General features: G+C 37.5%; 1 protein-coding gene across 5 annotated transcripts in view; it reads right to left on the bottom strand.

The window, feature by feature from the left end:
- The window catches only part of RABGAP1L (RAB GTPase activating protein 1 like), a 739,959-nt gene that overhangs the window by 205,946 nt on the left and 512,639 nt on the right, over positions 1-21,374 (bottom strand). For all 5 annotated transcript variants that reach the window (XM_049868622.1, XM_049868624.1, XM_049868625.1 and 2 more), the window contains one exon: positions 6,924-6,965. In XM_049868622.1, coding sequence (XP_049724579.1) covers positions 6,924-6,965 — 42 coding nt within the window. The remainder of the gene's footprint in view (positions 1-6,923; positions 6,966-21,374) is intronic.

Below are 21,374 nucleotides of genomic sequence, written 5' to 3'. Positions count from 1 at the left end.
AATATATTTCCTATTTCTCATGTAGTGTGAGGACTTTTCTTTTAAAAACTGAACATTAAAGTAAATGCAGTAGGCAAAGGCAGATCAATAATTGCCGACAGAAATATTTCAAAATTAAGCAAATAGGTTACATAAATCCAGATGTGCACAGAACTTCTTTTAAGCACATAAAAACCCTCTTGAAGGCCTTTACACTTGTCTCCTTTGCATAGAAGGTTTAGTCCCCAGATTTGGACACAGAGGACTATTTTTCTTCATTCAATTTTTAGGTCACACATCACCCTCAGGGCTCTTTCACTGACCGTCCAGTCCAAAGAAGGGAGCTCCCTTCTCCACACTGCATCAGCATCACTCTCAGTCATTAAACCTCAGCATGTTCTACAATAATCACATTCATTTATTTGTTTACTTACCATCTTCTCTTCATTAGAACGCAAGCTCCATGAAAGCAGGGTCTTTGCTGATCACTGCCTTATCACTAATGCTTAAAACAGTGCCTGGCACTTAGTAAGTGTTCATTATTTGTTATTGAAGAAAGTACTGCAGTAGTCTGTCTGGGTTAGAGAGTTGGGTAGCCTAGACTATCAAAAGGAGGGTAAGAGAAAGTGAGAAGGTTCTAAAAAATTTCAAGAAGTAGAATTCACAGGACTTGGTGATTGATTAGATATAGGGGATTAAGAATATAAGAGAGTCAGAGATAACTTTGGGGTTTCTGGTTTGAGCAGTTGGAGACATGGTAGTGCCCTTAATGAGATGGAGGTGACTGGAGGAGGAACAGGTTTAGCAGAGCATATCAATTCAGTTTTGACTTTTGGATTTGATATGTCTGTGAAATATTCAAGCAGACATGTTAAGCACATAGCCAAATACTGGGCCTGGACTAAGTATAAAGATGAGAGTGAACATTTACAGATGGAGATAGAGAAATGAAACAGGATGCCAAGGGAGAAAGCATCAAGGGAGTTCCTAGAGGCTGGAGCTCTGTGGAACTCCAGATTAATAGCTAAAAAGATTAATAGCTGGGGCGGGGGGGGGGGGAAGAGTGAACAAAGGGTAATGGGAAGAAGGAAAGAGGAAAAGATAAGACAGAAGCCAAGGGAAGGTGTTTCAAAAAAAAAAAAAAAAGTAAGGAAATAGAAAAAAAAAAAGAACGTGTTTCGACAATTATTGAGGGATCAAGCAAGATAAAAATCAAAACGTCCACTAGATTTAAGGAGCTGTTAGTGACTTCAGCAAAAATGTTTAAATGCAGCAGTGAGGAAAAAATCTGTGGTGGAGAAGGTTAAAAAGCCAAATATATCAAAGATATACTTCAGAATTTTTATATAATATAGAAAGCTCCTCCCAAGCTAAGAGAAGGTCTATTTTTTCCTAAATTTAGCCAGGTGATCCTGACTAAATTTTCACTTCCCTAAAAAAACCTAGATGTTCCCAAACAAAAAAAAGTAACATTTGACTCTTCAAAACGGTTTAGAGTTTTGTTTCTTTACAATTAAACAAATTATTATAATAATTACTTTTTAGGCTGCTTTGTTTCATAACGTCCATAAATGTTTATAGTTTAGAAATTCTGCTTTTTCAAGGTTGTGGGGAAAATGCATTCTCATATTGCTGATAGAGAGCAATTTTGCAATATGTATCAAAATTTAAAATGTGATTACAGTTTGACCTAGCAATTCTATTTCTAGAAATTTATCCAAGAGGTATAATTGAATAAGTAGGAAAGATGGCGCAGGCCCAGGCAGTGTTTCGTTCTGTTTTACATAGGGCAGCTATGAGTCAGAACTGACTCGATGGCGCTGAACAGCAACAACAAGAGGCAAAGATGTAAGTTTAAAGATGTTTTTTATGGTTTTGTTTACCAGGGAAGTCTGAAACAATTTAAATGTTCATGAAATTTGGATATGAAATTGGTTAAATAAACTATGGTACATACAATGGAATACTAAACAGCCATTAAAAAGACTAAGGAAGATCTGTGTTTAATAGTAGCATCTGAGTTCACTGTATTGTTTATTGCATGCAAGGCACCAATCATATATGAACTCATTAAACCCAGAAAAAATACTATGAGATAGGTATTATTAACATCCCTGATTTAAAGGTGAGGAAACTAATTTACTCAAGATAACTGGATAAATTGCTGGAGATGGGATTTGAACTCAAGCAGTCTGACTCTAGAGTCTTGCTTTTAGCCACTATATGTATATAGTGACATGGAAAAACATTCATTATATATTATTAAAGAAAAAGAGCACTGTTCAACAGCATTTTTTGAAAGAAAATATATATTCATCCTTTTATACCATTCTTCTGTATTTCTCTCCTATCTCATCTCCTTATCTGTCATCCTCAAGGCCATATTAAAAAGTAAACATAGTACGTACATATGTATACACGTGTATGTACATATATATGTATATGTGCACGCAATGCATGCTTACATATTAATAGACTAAAAAATGAGAGGGAGATTTAATACCAAATTTTTCACTCTGATGTTATCTCTGTAGATGAGATTATAGGGGGACTTTCTTTATGGCTGTAATATTTATACACGCACACACACACATGCATATAATTTTTGGAGGGGGAAGGAGAGAAAAATATTCCGTCATTTGCTTTTTTCCACAGTCAAAGAGCAAATAACCTACTCTGATTGAAAAATCTCTGTCCGACAGTAAGTGGTAAAAACAATTCTGACAGATCATCTCTAATCTACTATAATGTAGTGAGCTATGACTACTGAATGTTTTATACAATAAGTCAATTAGATTTTTAGAAACATATTTAACTTACCTACGGACATTGCAAACATCCTAAATGACTTGATTATGGTTGATTATGCCACCTATACAATGAATCATTCTTTAATCTCAATGGCTTTCTAGCTTTCTGGTAGCCTTTATGAATTAGATTTTTAGAAACATATCTAACTTACCTATTGGACATTACAAACATCCTAAATGATTTGATGATGATTGATTATGCTCCCTATTACAGGGAATCATTCTTTAATCTCAATAACTTTCTAGCTATCTGGTAGACTTTTTCTAACCCAAAAGAGAGCAGGTCCCATTCAGAAAGTATCTTTAAACTATACCAAGTAACAGAGATGTACATCCCATATCTATGCTGTTTTTTTTTTTTTATATAAATCCAGCTTTATCACTGTCATGGATTGAATTATGTCCCCTGAAAAATGTGTGTACCAGTTGGGCTGGGCCATGATTCCCACTATTGTGTGATTTTCCTGTATGTCATAAAACCTGCCTCCACGGTGTTCATTAGGGAGGATGGGCGGCAGTTGTACTAGTGAGGCAGGACTCAGCCTACAACATTGGATTGTGTCTTGAGGCACTCTCTTGAGATATAGAAGATAGAAGCAAGCAGAGAGACAGGGGGGCCTCATACCACCAAGAAAGAAGCTCCAAGAGCAGAGTGCATCCTTTGGACACAGGGTCCCTGCGCCTGAGAAGACCCTCAACCAGGGGAAGATTGAGGACAAGGACCTTCCTCCAGAGCGGACAGAGACAGAAAGCCTTCACCTGGAGCCAATGTCCTGAATTTGGACTTGTAACTTACTAGACTGAGAGAAAATAAATTTCTCTTTGTTAAAGCCATCCACTTGTGGTATTTCTGTTATGGCAGCACTAGGTAACCAAGATAGTCATTAATGAGCAAAAAGACTTTAGGTAATCATATGACCTCTTGGGTCCTGGTTCCCTCAATTTCCAACTGGGAGAAAGAATTAGATGGCATGCTCCCGCTAACACAATTAAGATGCTCCAACATATAATACCTGGACACTTAATGTGTGGTAATGAGATAGATCACACTAGCACTCAGCACAGAGTAAGCATCCAAGAAATGTTAGTTCCTTTCCAGTTCCCCTCATTACGAGACCAAAACCCAAAGCCCATTGTCAACAAGTCAATTCCAACTCATTGTAACCCTAAAGGACATGCTTTTAAAACAGGTATATCTAAAGTCCTGCTGCTGCTCTATTCAAAATTAGCTAGGCTGAGTTCATAAGGAATTTGAACTATTCTTAAATTTATTATTTTATGGAAAAAAAATCCCATACTCATTGTTGTCGAGTTGATTCTGACTCATGGCGACCCCATGTGTACACATTCTTATATCTGGCATACTAGATTAGAAGTTAAAAGTTAGTCACTGTCATATGCGTTTGGGGTATCCTTTTTTCAGGTGGGGCTAACCAGATCAATAAAGGTATACTTCAATTCAGCCCTATATATTCTGTTTACATGGGACCAGGTCCATGATTCACACTAGGAAGGGATATAGATATAGGCCCCTAGTGATGAGAAAAAAGGAACCCTCGTGGCACGATGGTTAAGTGCTCGGCTGCAAACCGAAAGGCCGGCAGTTCGAACCCACCAGCCACTACACCGGAGAAAGATGTGGCAGTCTGCTTTCGTAAAGATTTACAGCCTTGGAAACTCTGTGGGGCAGTTCTCCTCTGTCCTATAGGGTTACTCTGAGTCAGAATTGACTTGATGGTGGTGAGTCTGTTTTTGTTTTAACTTGTCAAATGCTCCAGGATGATGTTTAGATGCCCATGTGTTGCTAGAAAAGGTACAAAAAGCCTTTCTGTCCAATGGCCATAGAATGTCCTCCACACAGGCCTGGTCTGGGGTTAACATGGCCAAAAATAAATGTAAATAATACAAACATGCCAATATGTCAATCAGAAAGTTAATTAGCCAGAAGTATAAAGTATTAGGAAGAAAGACCGGGTGTTCTCTTCTGGAAACCCTATGGAGCTCAGCTCTACTCTGACACGTGAGGTCGCCATGAGTTGGAATCAACTTGACAGCAAATATTTTTATTGGTTTGGAGAGTATTAAGCTGACACATTCTACAGTATAGGTCTGATATAACCAGAGAGTCTGTCTGGATTACTCAAAAGGCAGACTAAGCAAAGCATGTGCCAGGGCAGCAGTAAACAATGAGAAAGATATTTTGGGAAAGATGTAATATCTGACAAAAAAATAAAAAAAAACTTTACATATGAGAGGAAAACCAGAACTTCGTTGGACTTCCTTATACTTTATGGTTTAGTATTATTTTTAGTCTGATTTACATAATACTTGCACTCCTTAAAAACTGCTTAGGCATTCTAAATATCTTATTCTAGCCCTGCTCAGAAGCCAATTTAGAAAGATTTTGGTTTTGATTTGCCTTATGACAAGAAAAAAAAAAAAATAGAAGTAGACTTCCATGACTTCGTTGAAAGATACAAGTAAATACGTTTATGTTATTATACTAAAACTACTGCATTTTTATGTAAATAATGTGCACCTTCTCCTTTTGTTTGCCAGCTGCAACCTCCCCCGTGAGGTATTTTCATAAGTGCCACTATGGGAATTTTTTTACATGTTACTGGAAGCCCTGGTGGTGTAGTGGTTAAGAGCTACAGCTGCTAACGAAAATGCTGGCAGTTCGAATCCACCAAGTGCTCCTTGGAAACCCTGTGGGGCAGGTCTACTCTGTGCTATAGGTGCCAATAAGTCAGAATCAATTTTACGGCAATGGGTTTACTGGTTAAAAAAAATTAACACAGTGTGCTTACAAAAAAACCTTGCGGGGGGGGTGGGGGGGAAGGACGCAGCTGACAAATGTAGAAGGTGTGCGTTATTCGTATAAAAATTCAGTATTTTAAATATTTTTCTAACTTCTAGAATAACTCTGACATAAGAATTGTTCATTTGTAAACATACAAAAATTAATCAACAATGTAAAGTCCATTTTTATAAACTTCACAGGAAGCAAATGTTCAGCAGAACAAGAGGTGAGGAGCAGTAACCCACTTCTTGAGTTGCATGGAGTCTGTACTTTTTCATGCCTTGGTTTTGAATCAAGACATGTTAATGGTTAAGTGTCAAGGCCTTCCTGAGATAACAAGTCATTATCTTTTGAGGGATAAGGAAGAATGATGGGGGAATTGAGAAACACATTCTCAGTTACCTTGGAAATAACAATAATAATCCTAACAATGAGAGCTAACATTCATTGGGTAATCAAATTTTCTAGATGCTACTTAAGGACTTTCATGTAGCATCTTATTTAATTCTTACAATTCCATAAATTCATTTCTATTATTATCTCAAAACTCAGGCTGTGTGTACTTGGAGTAACTTGCCCAAGGTCATATACTAGGGCTGAAATTAGAACCAAAACTGAGCCCAGCGCCTGCGATTTTAACCACCATGTTGTACTGAAAAAATGGCGAGCCTGCATCTTTTTATAAACAAAGCAATTATCGCCTTCAATAACACAATGTCATCTTTGACTGAAGGGCAAAAACTGGCTGAGTTATTTTCACTAACTCTGCAGCAAAATATCACAGTGTTGTTAAAGCTGCATTGATATGTTGATATAAAATCCAACAAGGTAATTATAATTGAGTTCTAAAGTGTCTTATAAATTTTCAGCTATCAGGGAAAGAACTGCAAATTGAAATGTAGCACTTTCTTTTTTAGTCAGTATATTAGAGAAGCTTTTTAATAATTCAATTATATGTTTAGGTCCCTCCAGGGATGTTATTATGGTAAGAAATATTTTAAGAAACAAGCTGGCATCATTTAGACAGAAAATAGGCTTTAACCTTTTGTGTTACAAAATTGAGCCCATATAAATGAAAGCAGCCTTAAATGTTACTGGAAGGGGTGCTGGAAGAGCGAAAGTAAATGAATTGTAAGAAAAACAAATCCCAAATAAACAACATAATATGGGGTGGAGTGGGGAGAAAAGGATTAGAAGTTTCTCAGAGAAGTCTTTTTTTTTGTTCAGGAATCTGGAGGTCAAATGGGTCAAAGGATATATATTGAATTTTTTCAGTCCCAACATAAGAGAGGTAAGGTGGTTTGGTAGCTTAAAGATAAAGACAGACTTACCTTTAGGAGAGCCAAGGCTACATGAAAGATTATGTTCAAACCCTGAAATAGAAAAAGAAAGCAAAAATCAATACTGCTACATCTATCACTGTTTTATTAAGTACTTTCCCAAGACTTCCATACATTTTTAACAAAATCCCTAATTGCTTTCATTTTCATATACAATAGTTAAATCACGAACTTTAAAAAAAAAAGAGGTATTTTTCTCCTGTGAGATTTATTTCAAATGTCCAGTAATATTTAATTAACATTCACATAATTTTTACTATTTTCACAATAAATTGTTTTCTTTGAATACACTTCTGGATTATTTCCATGGGTCTAAGACATGTTGTCAGGAGGGATGAGTCCCTGGAGAAGGACATCATGCTTGGTAAAGCAGAAGGTTAGTGAAAAAGAGGAAGACCCTCAATGAGATGGATTGACACAGCGGCTGCAACAATGGGCTCAAGCATAACAAGGATCATGAGGATGGCACACGACTAGGCAGTGTTTCATTCTGTTGTACACAGGGTTGCTATGAGTTGGAACCAACTGGACAGCACCTAACAACAACAACAAAAAAGGCTTGAGAAATTTAAGATTCTTGCTTAAGAGGGCAGCGTGAGGTAGAAATATAAAACTATGAATAAAAAAAATTCCTAAATCCTAGTCCAACATCCAGGTGATGAGGTTAAATCGCCAGAGCAGACAAAACTAAACAGAACAAACAAAAAACAGTGCTGCTGATAAATGGGACAGATTGTATAAGGGAAGCTGTAAGCAGCACAATGGATTCCCACCACTGTTGTTATTGTTTCTTACTTGTTTCTTTAAGTGCTTGCTTTCGAGTAGTATTTGCACAACTAGAGATGGTAATTAGGGAGGGCCTGTATGCCAGTCTTTCTTTTCCTTTTCTTTCTTTCCCTCCCGCCTCCCTCTTTCTTGTAAACCTTGGTTGTGCTGTGGTTAAGAATTCCACTGCTAGCCAAGAGGTCAGCAGTTCAAATCCACTGGGTGCTCCTTAGAAACCATATGCGGGCAGTTCTACTCTGTCCTATAGGAAAAAAAGACTGTCAGATCCTAATACAAAATTTCTATTGAAAACCAGAGCAATATTTCTTTAGAAAGAAACTGCTTCTTGAGAAACCATATTGGAGGTGAATTTTGAATGTTGGGTTCAGCTCAATGACTCCTAAGAGATGTTGAGGTATTAAATTCGAAGAGATGGGGAATGCTCAAGTTTACAGCATCAGAAACAGCGCTGCTATAGAATGTGCTGTTTCCTTGTCCTCCGAGTCATCATAAAAGAGGAGAAAGGTCTTTCAAGTATGAGTTGACATCTCCCTATGTCCAAAGTCGATGTGCCTTCTTTCACCCTGGCCACAAATATAATCTATCTGCTTTATGGACCAAATGTACTATGTAAAAAACTTTTAATAAAGCATGCTTCTTCTGTGTCCAAAATCGGAAGTGATGATTAAGACTAGATAACTCAGGGTACTTTCCTGTTATAATTTGCTAATGTAACTTTTCATATTCAGCTACCAAAAATATGACATAATGATGGAAGGGTAAATCATAAGCAAAAAATATTTGGTTAGAGGTTTTGGTTTTACTCAACTGATTCTTTAAGAATCGAAAAGCTGTAGGAAATAACTACAGTCAGACCAGCAAAGCAAAAAACAGATTGATCCAATTCATCACTACACCAAGCAATGATCCTAGTTTTTTTTTTAACTATTGCAAGAAAATATATAACACAACATTTGTCAATTCAACATTGATCCTAGAATAGTTCTGATCACAATTTATCAAGTAGGAAAACGGAAAGAAGACTATGTAGACCAAAAAACTTGGATTATAATTAGGCAAAATTAGTAAAATCCAAATCTGGGTCCTTACCCACTAGCTGCTGCCCACTGCTGATAAAACCTGCAGGCCAAGAGAAAAAAGATCAGCTGCCCTGTCCCCCACTCCCTCCATCCCTACTCCACCTACTAGGCTTCACTTTCAGGCAGTAGTGAATTCTCACAACCTTAGTGCCTATCAACCTGCCATTGGGACTAAATCCACCATGTCTCCAGTTCTTGTTTTTCCCAGTCACTGCTCAAAATGTAAGCCCCTCTTCCCTCTTGTTCTCTAATCCTCATAATGCTCTGGGTCTTTTCTCCTAACCCGGTTTTTCTCTCCTCCTCCCCTTCCCAAATCCTTTCACTGTACTCTTTGGAACGTCTACTTCATGTTCAACCAGCTATGCTATATTCTAAACCTCTCTGCCAAATATCCCCCCCTACTTCCTTGCTTTCACAGGAATAGTGAAATCTCACTGATTCTCATAACAACGTGTACTATGATCCCCAATTTCCAGAATGTGAAAATGACCAGTCCAAGGTTATATATGGTATGTAATTTGTAGCAGGCTAGAAACAACCCCCCTTCTTTCCCCCGCTCCAAGCTTCATGCCGTCTAGTCTAATGAGATTTTCACTATACAGTGCTGGGGTAACATACAGAGTTCAGTGTTGTTGTTGTTCGGTGACATCGAGTCAATTCTGACTACTGGTGACCCCAAGAGATAGAGAAAAACTGCCTCATAGGGTTTTCTTGGCTATAATCTTTATGGGAAGCAGATCACCAGGTCTTTCCACTGCAGAGCCGTTAGATGTGTTCAACTTCCAGTTTTTCAGTTAGCAGCCAAGTGCTTAACCGTTGTACTTCTTATACAGTTAAGTAGTTAAGTGCTTATTTGATGACCAAATGATTCCGTTATACTGTTGCTGTTGTTGTTAGGTGCCATTGAGTCAGTTCTGACTCATAGTGACCTTACGCACAACAGAACGAAACACTGCCCGGTCCTGTGCCATCCTTACAATCGTTGTTACGCTTGAGCCCATTGTTGCAGCCACTGTGTCAATCCACCTTGTTGAGGGTCTTCCTCTTTTCCGCTGACCCTGTACTCTGCCAAGCATGATGTCCTTCTCCAGGGACTCATCCCTCCTGACAACATGTCCAAAGTATGTAAGGCGCAGTCTCGCCATCCTTGCCTCTAAGGAGCATTCTGGCCGCACTTCTTCCAAGACAGATTTGTTCGTTCTTTTGGCAGTCCATAGTATATTAAATATTCTTCGCCAACACCACAATTAAAAGGCGTCAACTCTTCTTCGGTCTTCCTTATTCATTGTCCAGCTTTCACATGCATATGATGCTATTGAAAATACCATGGCTTGGGTCAGGCGCACCTTAGTCTTCAGGGTGACATCTTTGCTCTTCAACACTTTGAAGAGGTCCTTTGCAGCAGATTTGCCCAATGCAACGCGTCTTTTGATTTATTCACTGCTGCTTCCATGGGTGTTGTTTGTGGATCCAAGTAAAATGAAATCCTTGACAACTTCAATCTTTTCTCCGTTTATCATGATGTTGCTCATTGGTCCAGTTGTGAGGATTTTTGTTTTCTTTATGTTGAGGTGTAATCCATACTGAAGGTTGTGGTCTTTGATCTTCATTAGTAAGCGCTTCAAGTCCTCTTCACTGCTTGCTGAAAGTGAAGAGGACTTGAAGCACTCTCTTATACTAAAAAAAAAAAAAAAATTTTTTTTTTTTTTTTTCTTTTTTTTTTTTATACTAGCTACCCTAAATTTTCTGGGATTGATTCTTTTTTCTTATGAGCCAGAAGGCCAATTAGATCAATCTACAGAATCCTTATCAAATTACAGGAAGAACCTCTTTGCTTCAATTATTGCAAACTATTGGACAAGTGAGCCATAAAAACACAAACAAGGACTAAGAAATTAAAAAAAATTTTAAGTTCTCCGAATAGCCAAAAATAGCTCTCATAAATACCATGGGAAAAAAAAAAAAAAACACCATGAGAAACATTTATTCAAATTTTTACCTTATATATACTTCTAATTAGTTTTGTGATATGATTTTATAGTTTATAGATACTAGAAATAGCAAACTACAAGACAAAGTATACTTTAGGTGTGGTTAGGTACAGATGACCTGTATAGACAGTTGTCAGAATTAAAATATTAGATTTGACAGAAATAGAAGACACACAGAAAAACCTGTGAAAGCTGGGACCCATGTAAGGCAGCAACCTGTCAGAGAAGAAATACTCAAATATTTTCAACTAATGTAGAGTGACAGAAAAGTGCTAAGACTATACCCTGTCAAACATGGAAAACTTGCAAGATGCAGAAAAACAAGGTAGTCCCGTCAAGTTTTGGCTCTCACAGGTTTCACTGTATTTAAAAAAAAAAAAAAAAACTATAAAATACATTATACTATGGACTGCCAAAAGAACAAACAAATCTGTCTTGGAAGAAGTACAGCCAGAATGCACCTTAGAAGCCAGGATGGAGAGACTTTGTCTCAAATGCTTTGGACATGTTGTCAGGAAGATCAGTCCCTGGAGAAGAACATCATGCTTGGTAAAGTAGAGGGTTATCAAAACAGAGGAAGACCCTCAACAAGATGGACTGACACAGTGGCTACAATAATGGGCTCAAGCATAATAACGATTGTGAGGATGGCGCAGGATCAGGCAGTGTTTCATTCTGTTGTACACACAGTCATTATGACTTGACGGCACCTGACAACAACAACAATAAAATGCACAGCTATCTGGTCCCATTTAGTTAAGGAGTCAATGACCCTTCAATAGTTAACCTTCATAATGGCAACCCGGCAGCATTAATGAATGTTTATGTTATGTTCAAAGTACTGTACTTAATAAGGGAGTATAGTGTATGGATTCAATTAAAAAAAAAAAAAACTTTTTAAAGCTTGGATGGACAAGAGGTAACTTTCCATTACTAGAAAAATTTATACATATGAACTCTTCAAATAAGTTCAGAATATTAAGGTATCACTGTACCTGCTTATAAGGTCTAGACATTATCCTTAAAAATCAAGAAAAACAAAAACTTCATAAGCCTTAAGCTAAAGCAGGACAGAGTGGCCAGACTATGCCAACAAATAAGATGCTTTCAGATCTCTGAGTCGTTGGAAATCAAGAAAAACTTGCTATTCTACCAAGTTCCTTATTTCAGTACAAAATGTATCTTAATTTCCTGAGAGGAAAAGAGGCAACCTCAGTTGGATATTTTTAAATATCTATTTTTTCTTTTAAATAAGAGTTGTTCTCATTTAGAAATATAATTAGAGGTGTGATTAAGTTATGGAAGCCTTCCACAGGCCAGCCTTTGGTCAGTTTAAAAGAAGTGTACTAGAAATAGGCTGGTTTTAAGACGATGGTGTCAGTGCAAGCACTGGTCTTCATCACAGTCTCCTAGCCAACAACAGAGAACCACCCTTCACGCTTCCAAGCCAACATTAATTAATTCCCCACTGATACTTTATTTTTCACCTACTCTTCCATAATTCAACCTCTGCTTTGCTGAACTGTAGTATATATTTTTGAAATACACTTTTAAAAGGAAAAGATGCCTCCTATTTTTAGGAATATGTAATTTCTAACATTTCATTTGTTATTGAGAGGTAAACAAATGTTCCTAGTGTACTCAAAGTGTTAAAAAGTCCAGGGAATTATTAAGAATAACAGGTAAATATGTTGTTACAGCTACTTATTATTTATCTATTACAGCTTTTTACTCTTTATTTATTGTATTATCTATAGTACAAAGGTTAACTCTAAGTGCAAAGTGATAAATAAGAGCCAACATGCACTGAGTACTTTCTATGTGCGAAGATCTGAATTATGTTAAAAGTATGTACCTATCAATTCTCACAACTTTAAGTTCCATTTTACAGACAAGGAGATTAAAACTTGGAGACGTCAAAGTAAATTTCCCAAGATCACACAGCCAGTAAGTGGTAGATCCAGAATTTTAACATAAGTGGCCTAATTCTAGAAGTTATACTCTTAACCACTAAGTTAGAGAAGATGGCTTGACGAATAAGTGAATGAACGAATAAATCCCTTATTTGTTTATTATTCTACGTGGCATCTAACTTCTAAGGGACTGAAGTGACTCCTTCCATTTCTAGGCAAGTAAATTTTGAGAGCAGAGAGTAGTAGAAAGGTAACAAAGAGGTGACTTCTACCAAAACCAAATTCTATTATTTGTCTCTATACTGAAAATACTCACAAAAAATGGTTGAAGGCTTACAGGATGTGAGGCAATGAAAACTCAGCTTGCTGTGGAAAGGGTCATGACCCTCCTCCAGAGACAAGAGATTGAGGTCAGCCTTGTGTGCGTGAAGAAGCAGTTCCTTAACTGATTGGGATGCTGCTGTTTCAAGATTCAGTCACAGCCTGGCAAAGTCTTCGCCTTAAACAACACCTACGAGTAATTGCCCCAAATTAAATAATTGCTCCAAAGTGCAGATCACAGTGTTCTTGGGTAGGCCAACAATTGAGCACCCACATCCCTGCATAAAGAAAGGCTGACGGCAGAGCGCTCACAGAAACAAAGACTCTGAACATTTTGGCTCTGATGAGCAGGCAATCCTGAACTCAGAGGGAGCTGACAGATTGTGTGAAAAGCTGTCAAAAACTATGCTGACAGCACTGAGAACAAATGCTGAAAAGGTAGTGTCAAAAAGTGCCAAATGTGCATCAGCACCTGGGTCCTTAGAGATCAAAATAAAAGGAAATAAATAGTATGTGGAAATGGAAATCCTAACAAGGCAGTGAGAAATTATCAAACCAAGAGTGCTCAAGGTAAATGGAGCAGGCCCACAGACAAACACAGTTAAAGCCAGAGGGAACGGACTGCTGCCTTTTCTGACCCATCTAAAATGGGACATACTACCTCAGGAAGTGAAATAGCATATCAAAATAATATAAAATGAACTGAGCACTTGGTAAGTAGTTAACAAATTGTAGCAATTACTACTAGGTTCATATATTTATTACCTACCATATCTCAGAAGGTAATTGGTATTTTACATATTTTTTTTCACTTAATTGCCTCAACAATTAAATTACACAAGTTGTATTGCCACTATTTTAAAGATGTGGAAACTGAGGCTCAGGTGCATAACACTATTAATAAATAGTAAAGCTGGACTGGATTTAGGTCTGTCAGACAAAGATAAAATCCATGTTTTTTTTTCTTCTAATTCCAGCTCTACTGCTAATTCAGTGAGACTTTGGTTAGATATTTGTGATGAATTAAAGGCAGTCACAATTCTTCGGTACTTCTCCTACTGAGAGGTGGGGGTTCTGCTACTTCTTTGACCAGCGGAACATGGTGGAAGTGATGCCCAAGCCTTAAGAGACTGGCAACTTCCAAGTCCCGCGTCTTGGAGAACTCAATCTTGGAAGACAGCCACCAGGTAAGAAGTGAATTACACTTAGACCCCCATGCTCTAAGAAGCCAAATAACATGAAGAGGTCCTGGGGGGATGAGATGTTATATGAAAAGAAAGAGAGGCCAAGGAGCATCAAGGTGCTAGACATGTGGGTGAAAGATTCATCTTAGAAATGAACTCTCTAGCTCTTGCTGCCCCAACTGGTGCCATGTGGATCAGAGACGAACCAATCAGCTGAGCCCTTCCCAAACTCCTGACCCATGCACTTGGGAACAAAATAAATGGCTATTCTAAAAATTTAAAACAACGTTTTACTTTTATATAATTTCAGACTTAGAAAACACTGCAAAAATAGTACAAAGAATTCCTGTATACCCTTGACACAGCTTCACCAAACGTTAACATCTTACATAACCACAATGTAATTATCAAAATGGAGAAATTAGTATTCAAATTTTGTTAAGTGTCCTACTAATGTCCTTTTTCTGTCCAGGAGCCAATCCTGGATCTCACACTGAATTTATCTGTCATGTCTACTTGGTCTCTATTAATCTGGGACAGTTTTCAGTCTCTCTCTTTCATGACCTTGACACTTTTCTTGAAGAGTAATGGCCAATTATTTTATAGAGTCCCTCTCAATTGGTGTTAGTCTGATATTTCTTCATGATTAAATTCAGATTCTATATTTTGAGCACAGATACCACAGAAGTGATGTTGTGCCCTTCTCAGTGTATCGTATCAGGAGGCTGTATAACATCAATATGTCTAATTATAAAATCATTGTTTAAAAGCCACTCAGTTTTGGTATAGCTTGTTATGTATAACACGTAACCACAGCAGTATTCCTTTGGCTACTCTTTGATAAAATCTTTACTTCTATGGTCTATAAAGTAACGCATTTTTCCATAAAAAGAAGGTAAAAATAACACATAATTACCATGCACATATAAAGAAGCAAACACTGACTGTTCTTAAACATAGGTTCCATAGTGAGAATATTCTGATGCAGCAACCAAAAAATCTTTTAATTTATTCTGCTTCAAATATTGTAAACTCTCGAAAAGTTCCATTTCTTAAAATGGCTAAAATAGCGGAGTTTGATACAGTAAGCAGTAAAATGATTTGAAGTTTTGGTATTCAGGTTCTGTTTTTGGATGCCCACTAGAGGTCAGGATTGCAGCACTGAAAACCAAGTGCAGCTTTAAAAAAAAAAAAAAATTTACATGGAACTTCACAGCAGGCATCTACATAAATTCATTTAAGTCGTGCTATTTTAAAAACCCTAAGGGCTAAGTAAGTCCTCCCTATCTCCATTACTAATTCACTAATAATAATATAAAGTACACAAAAGAGTAAATGATTTCCACCCTTCCCTTTTCCCAGTTTTATTATATATTCCTCATTTTTATTATCAATTGTTTTCTTAAACTTTTTTTTCATTAAATAGAATTGTGAAAAAGAGGGAGTTAAAGGATGGAATCCCTCTGTCTAGTTGTGATCTTCTAGCTTTTTTTTTTTTTTTTTTAAATCTTTGCATTGTTTTTACAAATGAAGTACTAGATGGAGTGTATCTACAAAGTTTGGAGTTCTTAGAGGTTAATGACATCTGAATTACATGCACCTTTCAGAAACAAGGACGCCCTGGTGGTATAGTGGTAACTGCTACAGCTGCTTACCAAAAGGTCAGCAGTTCAAATTCACCAGGTGCTCCTGGGAAACTCTATGGGGCAGTTCTACTCTGTCCTAGAGGGTCGCTATGAGTTGGAATTAATGGCAAGGAGTTTGAGTTTTTTTGGGGGGGGGGGGAGTTTCAGAAATGAGGCTGGTAAATTGAGGAAATAATCAAATTTGAGTTTTTGACATATATTCATCAAATCTCTGTGCTAGACATTTTGAGGACTGCTTAGTGTACACAAGTATTTGTATATTTACAAGGATAAGTTAAGTCGGCCCCACACTCATGGAACTCCAAGTCTTCAGCAGGAGGTAAAAACATAAACACATAACATATCACACTTGGGTAGTGAAAGAGAAGTATGACCTGGACACTAGAGCACTAACTGAGTTAGTGCTATAAAGCTTCTATAAAGCACTTTATAGTCCCTATATAGATGCTCTTCTCAGGGAATTCCCCACATTACACTATGTTCCTCTATTTGGAACATTCTGCCCTCTTCACTTGGCTACCTTCCTCCTCTTTCTCTAGGCCTAAGCTTAGATGCTAATTCCTCCAGGGACATTTTCCTGACTTACATGGCTAGTTTAGGTGCCCCCTACTAAAAAAAAAAACAGACCCTTTGCCATCAAGTCAATTCCTACTGCTAGTGACCCAACAGGACAGAGCAGAACTGCCCCATATGGTTTCCAAGGAGTGGCTGGTGGATTCCAACTGCTGACCTTTTGGATAGCAGTCGAGCTGGGCTCTTTAATTAAAAGCACCCCTAGCTCTCATACCACAGCACTCATCTTACTGCCGTGTAACTGCTCATTTATCTGCCTCTATTTCCCTATAAGCTGCACGAGGACAGAACTCTGCCTGTTGCTTTACAGACATATTCCTATCACTGAGAATACGGCCTGGGACAGGGTAAGTGCTCAATACTAGCTGAATGAATGGATGAAATGAATAGGGCTGTGAGACTGTGAAATAGACCTTTAATATGAATTAATAGTCGTGAAATGCTCTTCAAACTAATTTCTCCCTATAATTTCTTGATGTTAGCTGCATACTGTTTTGGTTGCTATGGTTGAGCCTCCTTTCCAGGTTATTTGGAAATATAAACATGTTATCCTTAATTCCCTTTTAAATATGAAAAGTGAGCTCCAGTACAGTAGCGCTGAATTTCAGACATATTATCTTTCATATTTCTCTGACCTAGAGGGGAAGTTTCACTTCTCATTTCCAAATCTCCAAACTAGGGTATACTGCACCAAGCTGATCTGCCCAGGAAAACAAAACCAGCTACACATTGATCACAAGCTTCAGAGAGAAGCACGAACCCATCTTCTAAGAGCGCACAAAGCAGAATCATGTAAAAATTTAAAAATGCTCAATAACTTACAGTCAAATATCCAATCGGGAGGGTTTGAAGCCCTCAAGAGATGGTACGTAATTTTATCTGGAAAGAGATGAATCCAGCAAGAGGTTGCACCTAGACCAACACACCAGAGAATGCGCTGGAGAGTAAATTCTTATCTCTCTAAGGGTAAAGTCCTGCAGTTTGTGTGATGCTGGGAAACCGGTAATGAATGTATCATCTTTGGGTTCCTTTCTGTCTTCCGACCTCACCCAGTATATGGGTAAATGTTAGTGAAGTTTAAACACTACAGACAGCAGGGGCAGAATGAAGAGTATGTGGAGAGGGTTTGGCAAAGTCAAACTAGGTAAAGAGCCCCACTGTTTACGCACCATGTCTCCTTGAAGGTATGAGAAGGATGGTACTAATTATGTAGACTCACTTTTTTTTTTTTTTTCAAATGGCCAGCTGGAGCAGCTCCACCTTTTTCTCCATCTCCCCATCCCTTGCCACCTAGAACCACTAGCAGCCTGGTCACCATAGTAAGGCCAGTACAAACTTTAATGATCAGGATGACATACTCTGGAGAGAGCCAAGGGCCTAAGTTTCTTTCTGACTCAGAGATCCAGCATATATCTGCCAAGAGCTACATAAGATTTACTGCCAAACTAAAAACACCACTTTAAAAGCAGATGTTAACATGGTAAACCTTAATTTCTACCATCTCTATAGCACTTTACTGCAAAGAACTTCTGGTTAAGCATTTCATCTGACTATAAAAGTATCTGTTGAGTAAGTCATTATTAATACTTCCATTTCATAACCAAAAAAACCTCAAAACTGTTGCCATCGAGTCGATTCCAACTCATACTGACCCTGTAGGACAGAGTACAACTGCCCCTCAGAATTTCTAAGGAGCAGCTGGTGGATTTGAACTGCCAACCTTTTGGTTAGCGGCTGAGCTCTTAATCATTGTGCCACCAGGGCTCCCCATTTTATAAGGGAAGTTCAAATATGCTTGGTAATTAGGACCAGAACCCCAAGTTTCCTGATTCTTATTTAGTTCTCTTTCAATTAGACCACTGGTGCTCAACCCTGGCTACTTACTAGAATCACTTGGGGAAGCCTTTTTGTTTTCATTTATTTGAATCCACCAGGCGCTCCTTGGAAACTCTATAGGGCAGTTCTACTCTGTCCTTTAGGGTCACTCTGAGTTGGAATCAACTTGACAGCACTGGGTTTGGTTTGGTTTGGGTTTTTCATTTATTTATTTATTTATTATTGAGCTTTAGGTGGAAGTTTATAGCTCAAGCTCGTTTCTCAGACCAAAATTTATATACACATTGTTATGTGACCCTAGTTGCTATCACCTGGGGGAGCTTTTATAACACATTAATGCAGGGGCCCAACCTCAGGCCAAATAAATAAAATATTTTTGGGGATGGGGCCTGGTCACTTGTATTAAGAACTTCCCAGGAGACTCTAACATGAATCCAGGGTGAGAACTGGCCCAAATGCACGTTAGAATCACCCAGGAAGCTTTAGTAACATTCCAAAGTCTAATTTCATTGGTCTGGGTGGGGCCCAGGCTCTCCATGCGATTACAGTCTGCAGCCAGGTGTGAGAATCCCTGCACCAAGCCTCTAACGAGCACATCTTAAAATTCCTTAACTTATAATTATTTCTTAACATTTAAAATGTTTCCAAAGGTCACTTGTGCAAAATTCTTAAGGTCAAACATCAAAATTAAATGTCACTAAAAATAATGTAAATTGTAGCATTAATTACAGTATTAAGTGGTATGAAATCTGACTGAAAATAATGATGATGGTAATAGCGGAAGCAACAACAAACAAACAATAACCCACTCCCATCAAGTCAATTCCAACTCATAGTGGCCCCAGAGGGTTTCCAAGGGTGTAAATCTCTAAGGAAGAGGACTGCCACATCTTTCTCCCACAGAGTCACTGGTGGTTTTGAACCGCCAACCTTTCGGTTAGCAGTTGATCATTTTAACCACTAGTTTTATTTTTAAAAATAAGATTGATATTCACCTGTGATCAGAGGGTTATACAGTTTATTAGAAATTGAGATAAAACAAATGAAGATGTTAAGTACTCTCTCTGGAACCCATTAATGCCGATCGTGCAACATTATCAAAACAGAACATACTCAGTTCCCTGATGAATTGTCCTTTCAGTATATTCAGGTAGACGATAATCCACTAAGAAGAGATAGCTGATGTTTTCCACAGTATGACAATATATCAGATTTTATTTAAATATTCAAAAATTCTGATAATGCACTTATAATATCAAGACAATATTATATTTTATGCATTTAAAAATGAATACATACCATACATATCAGATAAAATGATTAGTAAAAATATAAAAAAAGGAGTCACTGCAGGCTAATTTTTACATACACCATTAGATCACTCGCCAGCAGAAAAAAAATTTGAGTGGTCACTTTGAAAGTTGTTGAAAATAGGTCATTTGTATCAAATTTTACAACTGTCTTCAGTGATTTATATCTGTGTGTATATGTGTACATATTTGTATACAGGTGGTATTCTATTTTAATAAGAAGCTATACCATTAAACAAAAAAACCAAACCCATTGCTGTCGAGTCGATTCCGACTCATAGCGACCTTATAGGACAGAGTAGAACTGCCCCATAGAGTTTCCAAGGAGCGCCTGGTGGATTTGAACTGCCAGCCTCTTGGTTAGCAGCCGTAGCACTTAACCTACTATGCCACCAGGGTTTCCGCTATACAATTAACTATCTAAAACTCTACAGGAAATATAATGAGTTAGGAGCCCTGGTGGTGCAATGGTTAAGAGCTCAGCTTCTAACTAAAAGGCTGCAGTTTGACTCCTTGGCAGTTCTACTGTGTCCTACAGGGTAGCTATGAGTTGGAATCGACTCAAGGACAACGGGTTTGGTTTGTTTTTTTATAATGAGTTAAGCTTAATGAAAATTCAAATGGCAAGATGAAAAAACTTTGACAAATTAATGGTGAGGAAAAAGGATAGCATATGATGAAAGATAACAAAATTTCAAGCCATCAGATTAATTTGATCAAATTGGCAATAGAAGAGATTTCAGAGAAAACAAGCTGTCAATATTATTTCTTTAAAAAATTCTATTGAAAAGCAATATTTGCTCACCAATTACAAATGAGTCTCCAATTTCTGACATAAATATATATTATTTGGTTCATCAGAAACCACATTCCTTGCTAGAAGAGCCGATAATATACATGCTTTGGAAATTAGTAGTTATTCTTTAGTGCAATCTGAAAATTTAATCCTTAAACTAAAAACATTTATAAAATACACCTGAAATGAGACAGATGCTTAAATGTAACAAAATACTCTGATAGGCAATTGATCTTGCTTGAACACTAATGACAAACTACAAGTGGCAAAGGTCCTATTCCTATAGCTTTACGATGTTTCTACTCAGGCAGAAAGCACAGTGACCATAATAATTCACAGTATACTTTTCCTTCTTCTAATTATCTATTCATGTATCAGGGTTGTGTACAATCTACAGCCTCTGACCAATGAGCCATAATAATTATCCACTTTTTTTAGAAAGTGAAAAGTAAAGGAGCTTCTAGTAGATTTTCAATTAAGCACTATGATTTATGTAGCAAACATTTTCTGTTAGTAATTAGCTATCATGGAACAAAATACCCCTGATTTCAGGTCCACGAAGTATATTTAGACATTTGATTGCTTCAGGATATAATTCAACTCATTAGCAATTTTGTTAATCTGTAAGAGAGTTTGTTCCTTTATGAGGCGCTGACCAAGAGAAAGGTGTTCTACCTTAAAAAAAGGCAGATAATTAAATCGGTCATACTGAAAGTTCTTTTCCAGGAAACCCTGGCCTCACATCAAGAAATTATAGTGAAAATCACAGATCTGCCTACCCCAGTAAGGAGGAGATGGCCCCACTTAAGAAAGAAGGAAGAGTTAGTTTAGTTCATTGGTTCTGGGATCTACTAAATGACGAAAAACAAGTTAAAAGTGAGAAAAGTTATAACAAAACAAAGAGACCTAATTAGCAAAGGACACTGTGGCAAGAGAAATACAGTGGTTGCTACAGAAACTCTTGTAATTATAGGGAAAGACTCTGGAGGCCCTTGTAAAATTCATGC

Source organism: Elephas maximus, chromosome 24 (assembly GCF_024166365.1).
Source record: "Elephas maximus indicus isolate mEleMax1 chromosome 24, mEleMax1 primary haplotype, whole genome shotgun sequence".
In the NCBI taxonomy this organism is placed as follows: domain Eukaryota; kingdom Metazoa; phylum Chordata; class Mammalia; order Proboscidea; family Elephantidae; genus Elephas; species Elephas maximus.
Note: the sequence above shows the minus strand (reverse complement) of the source record. Positions and strands in the feature narration are given on the sequence as shown.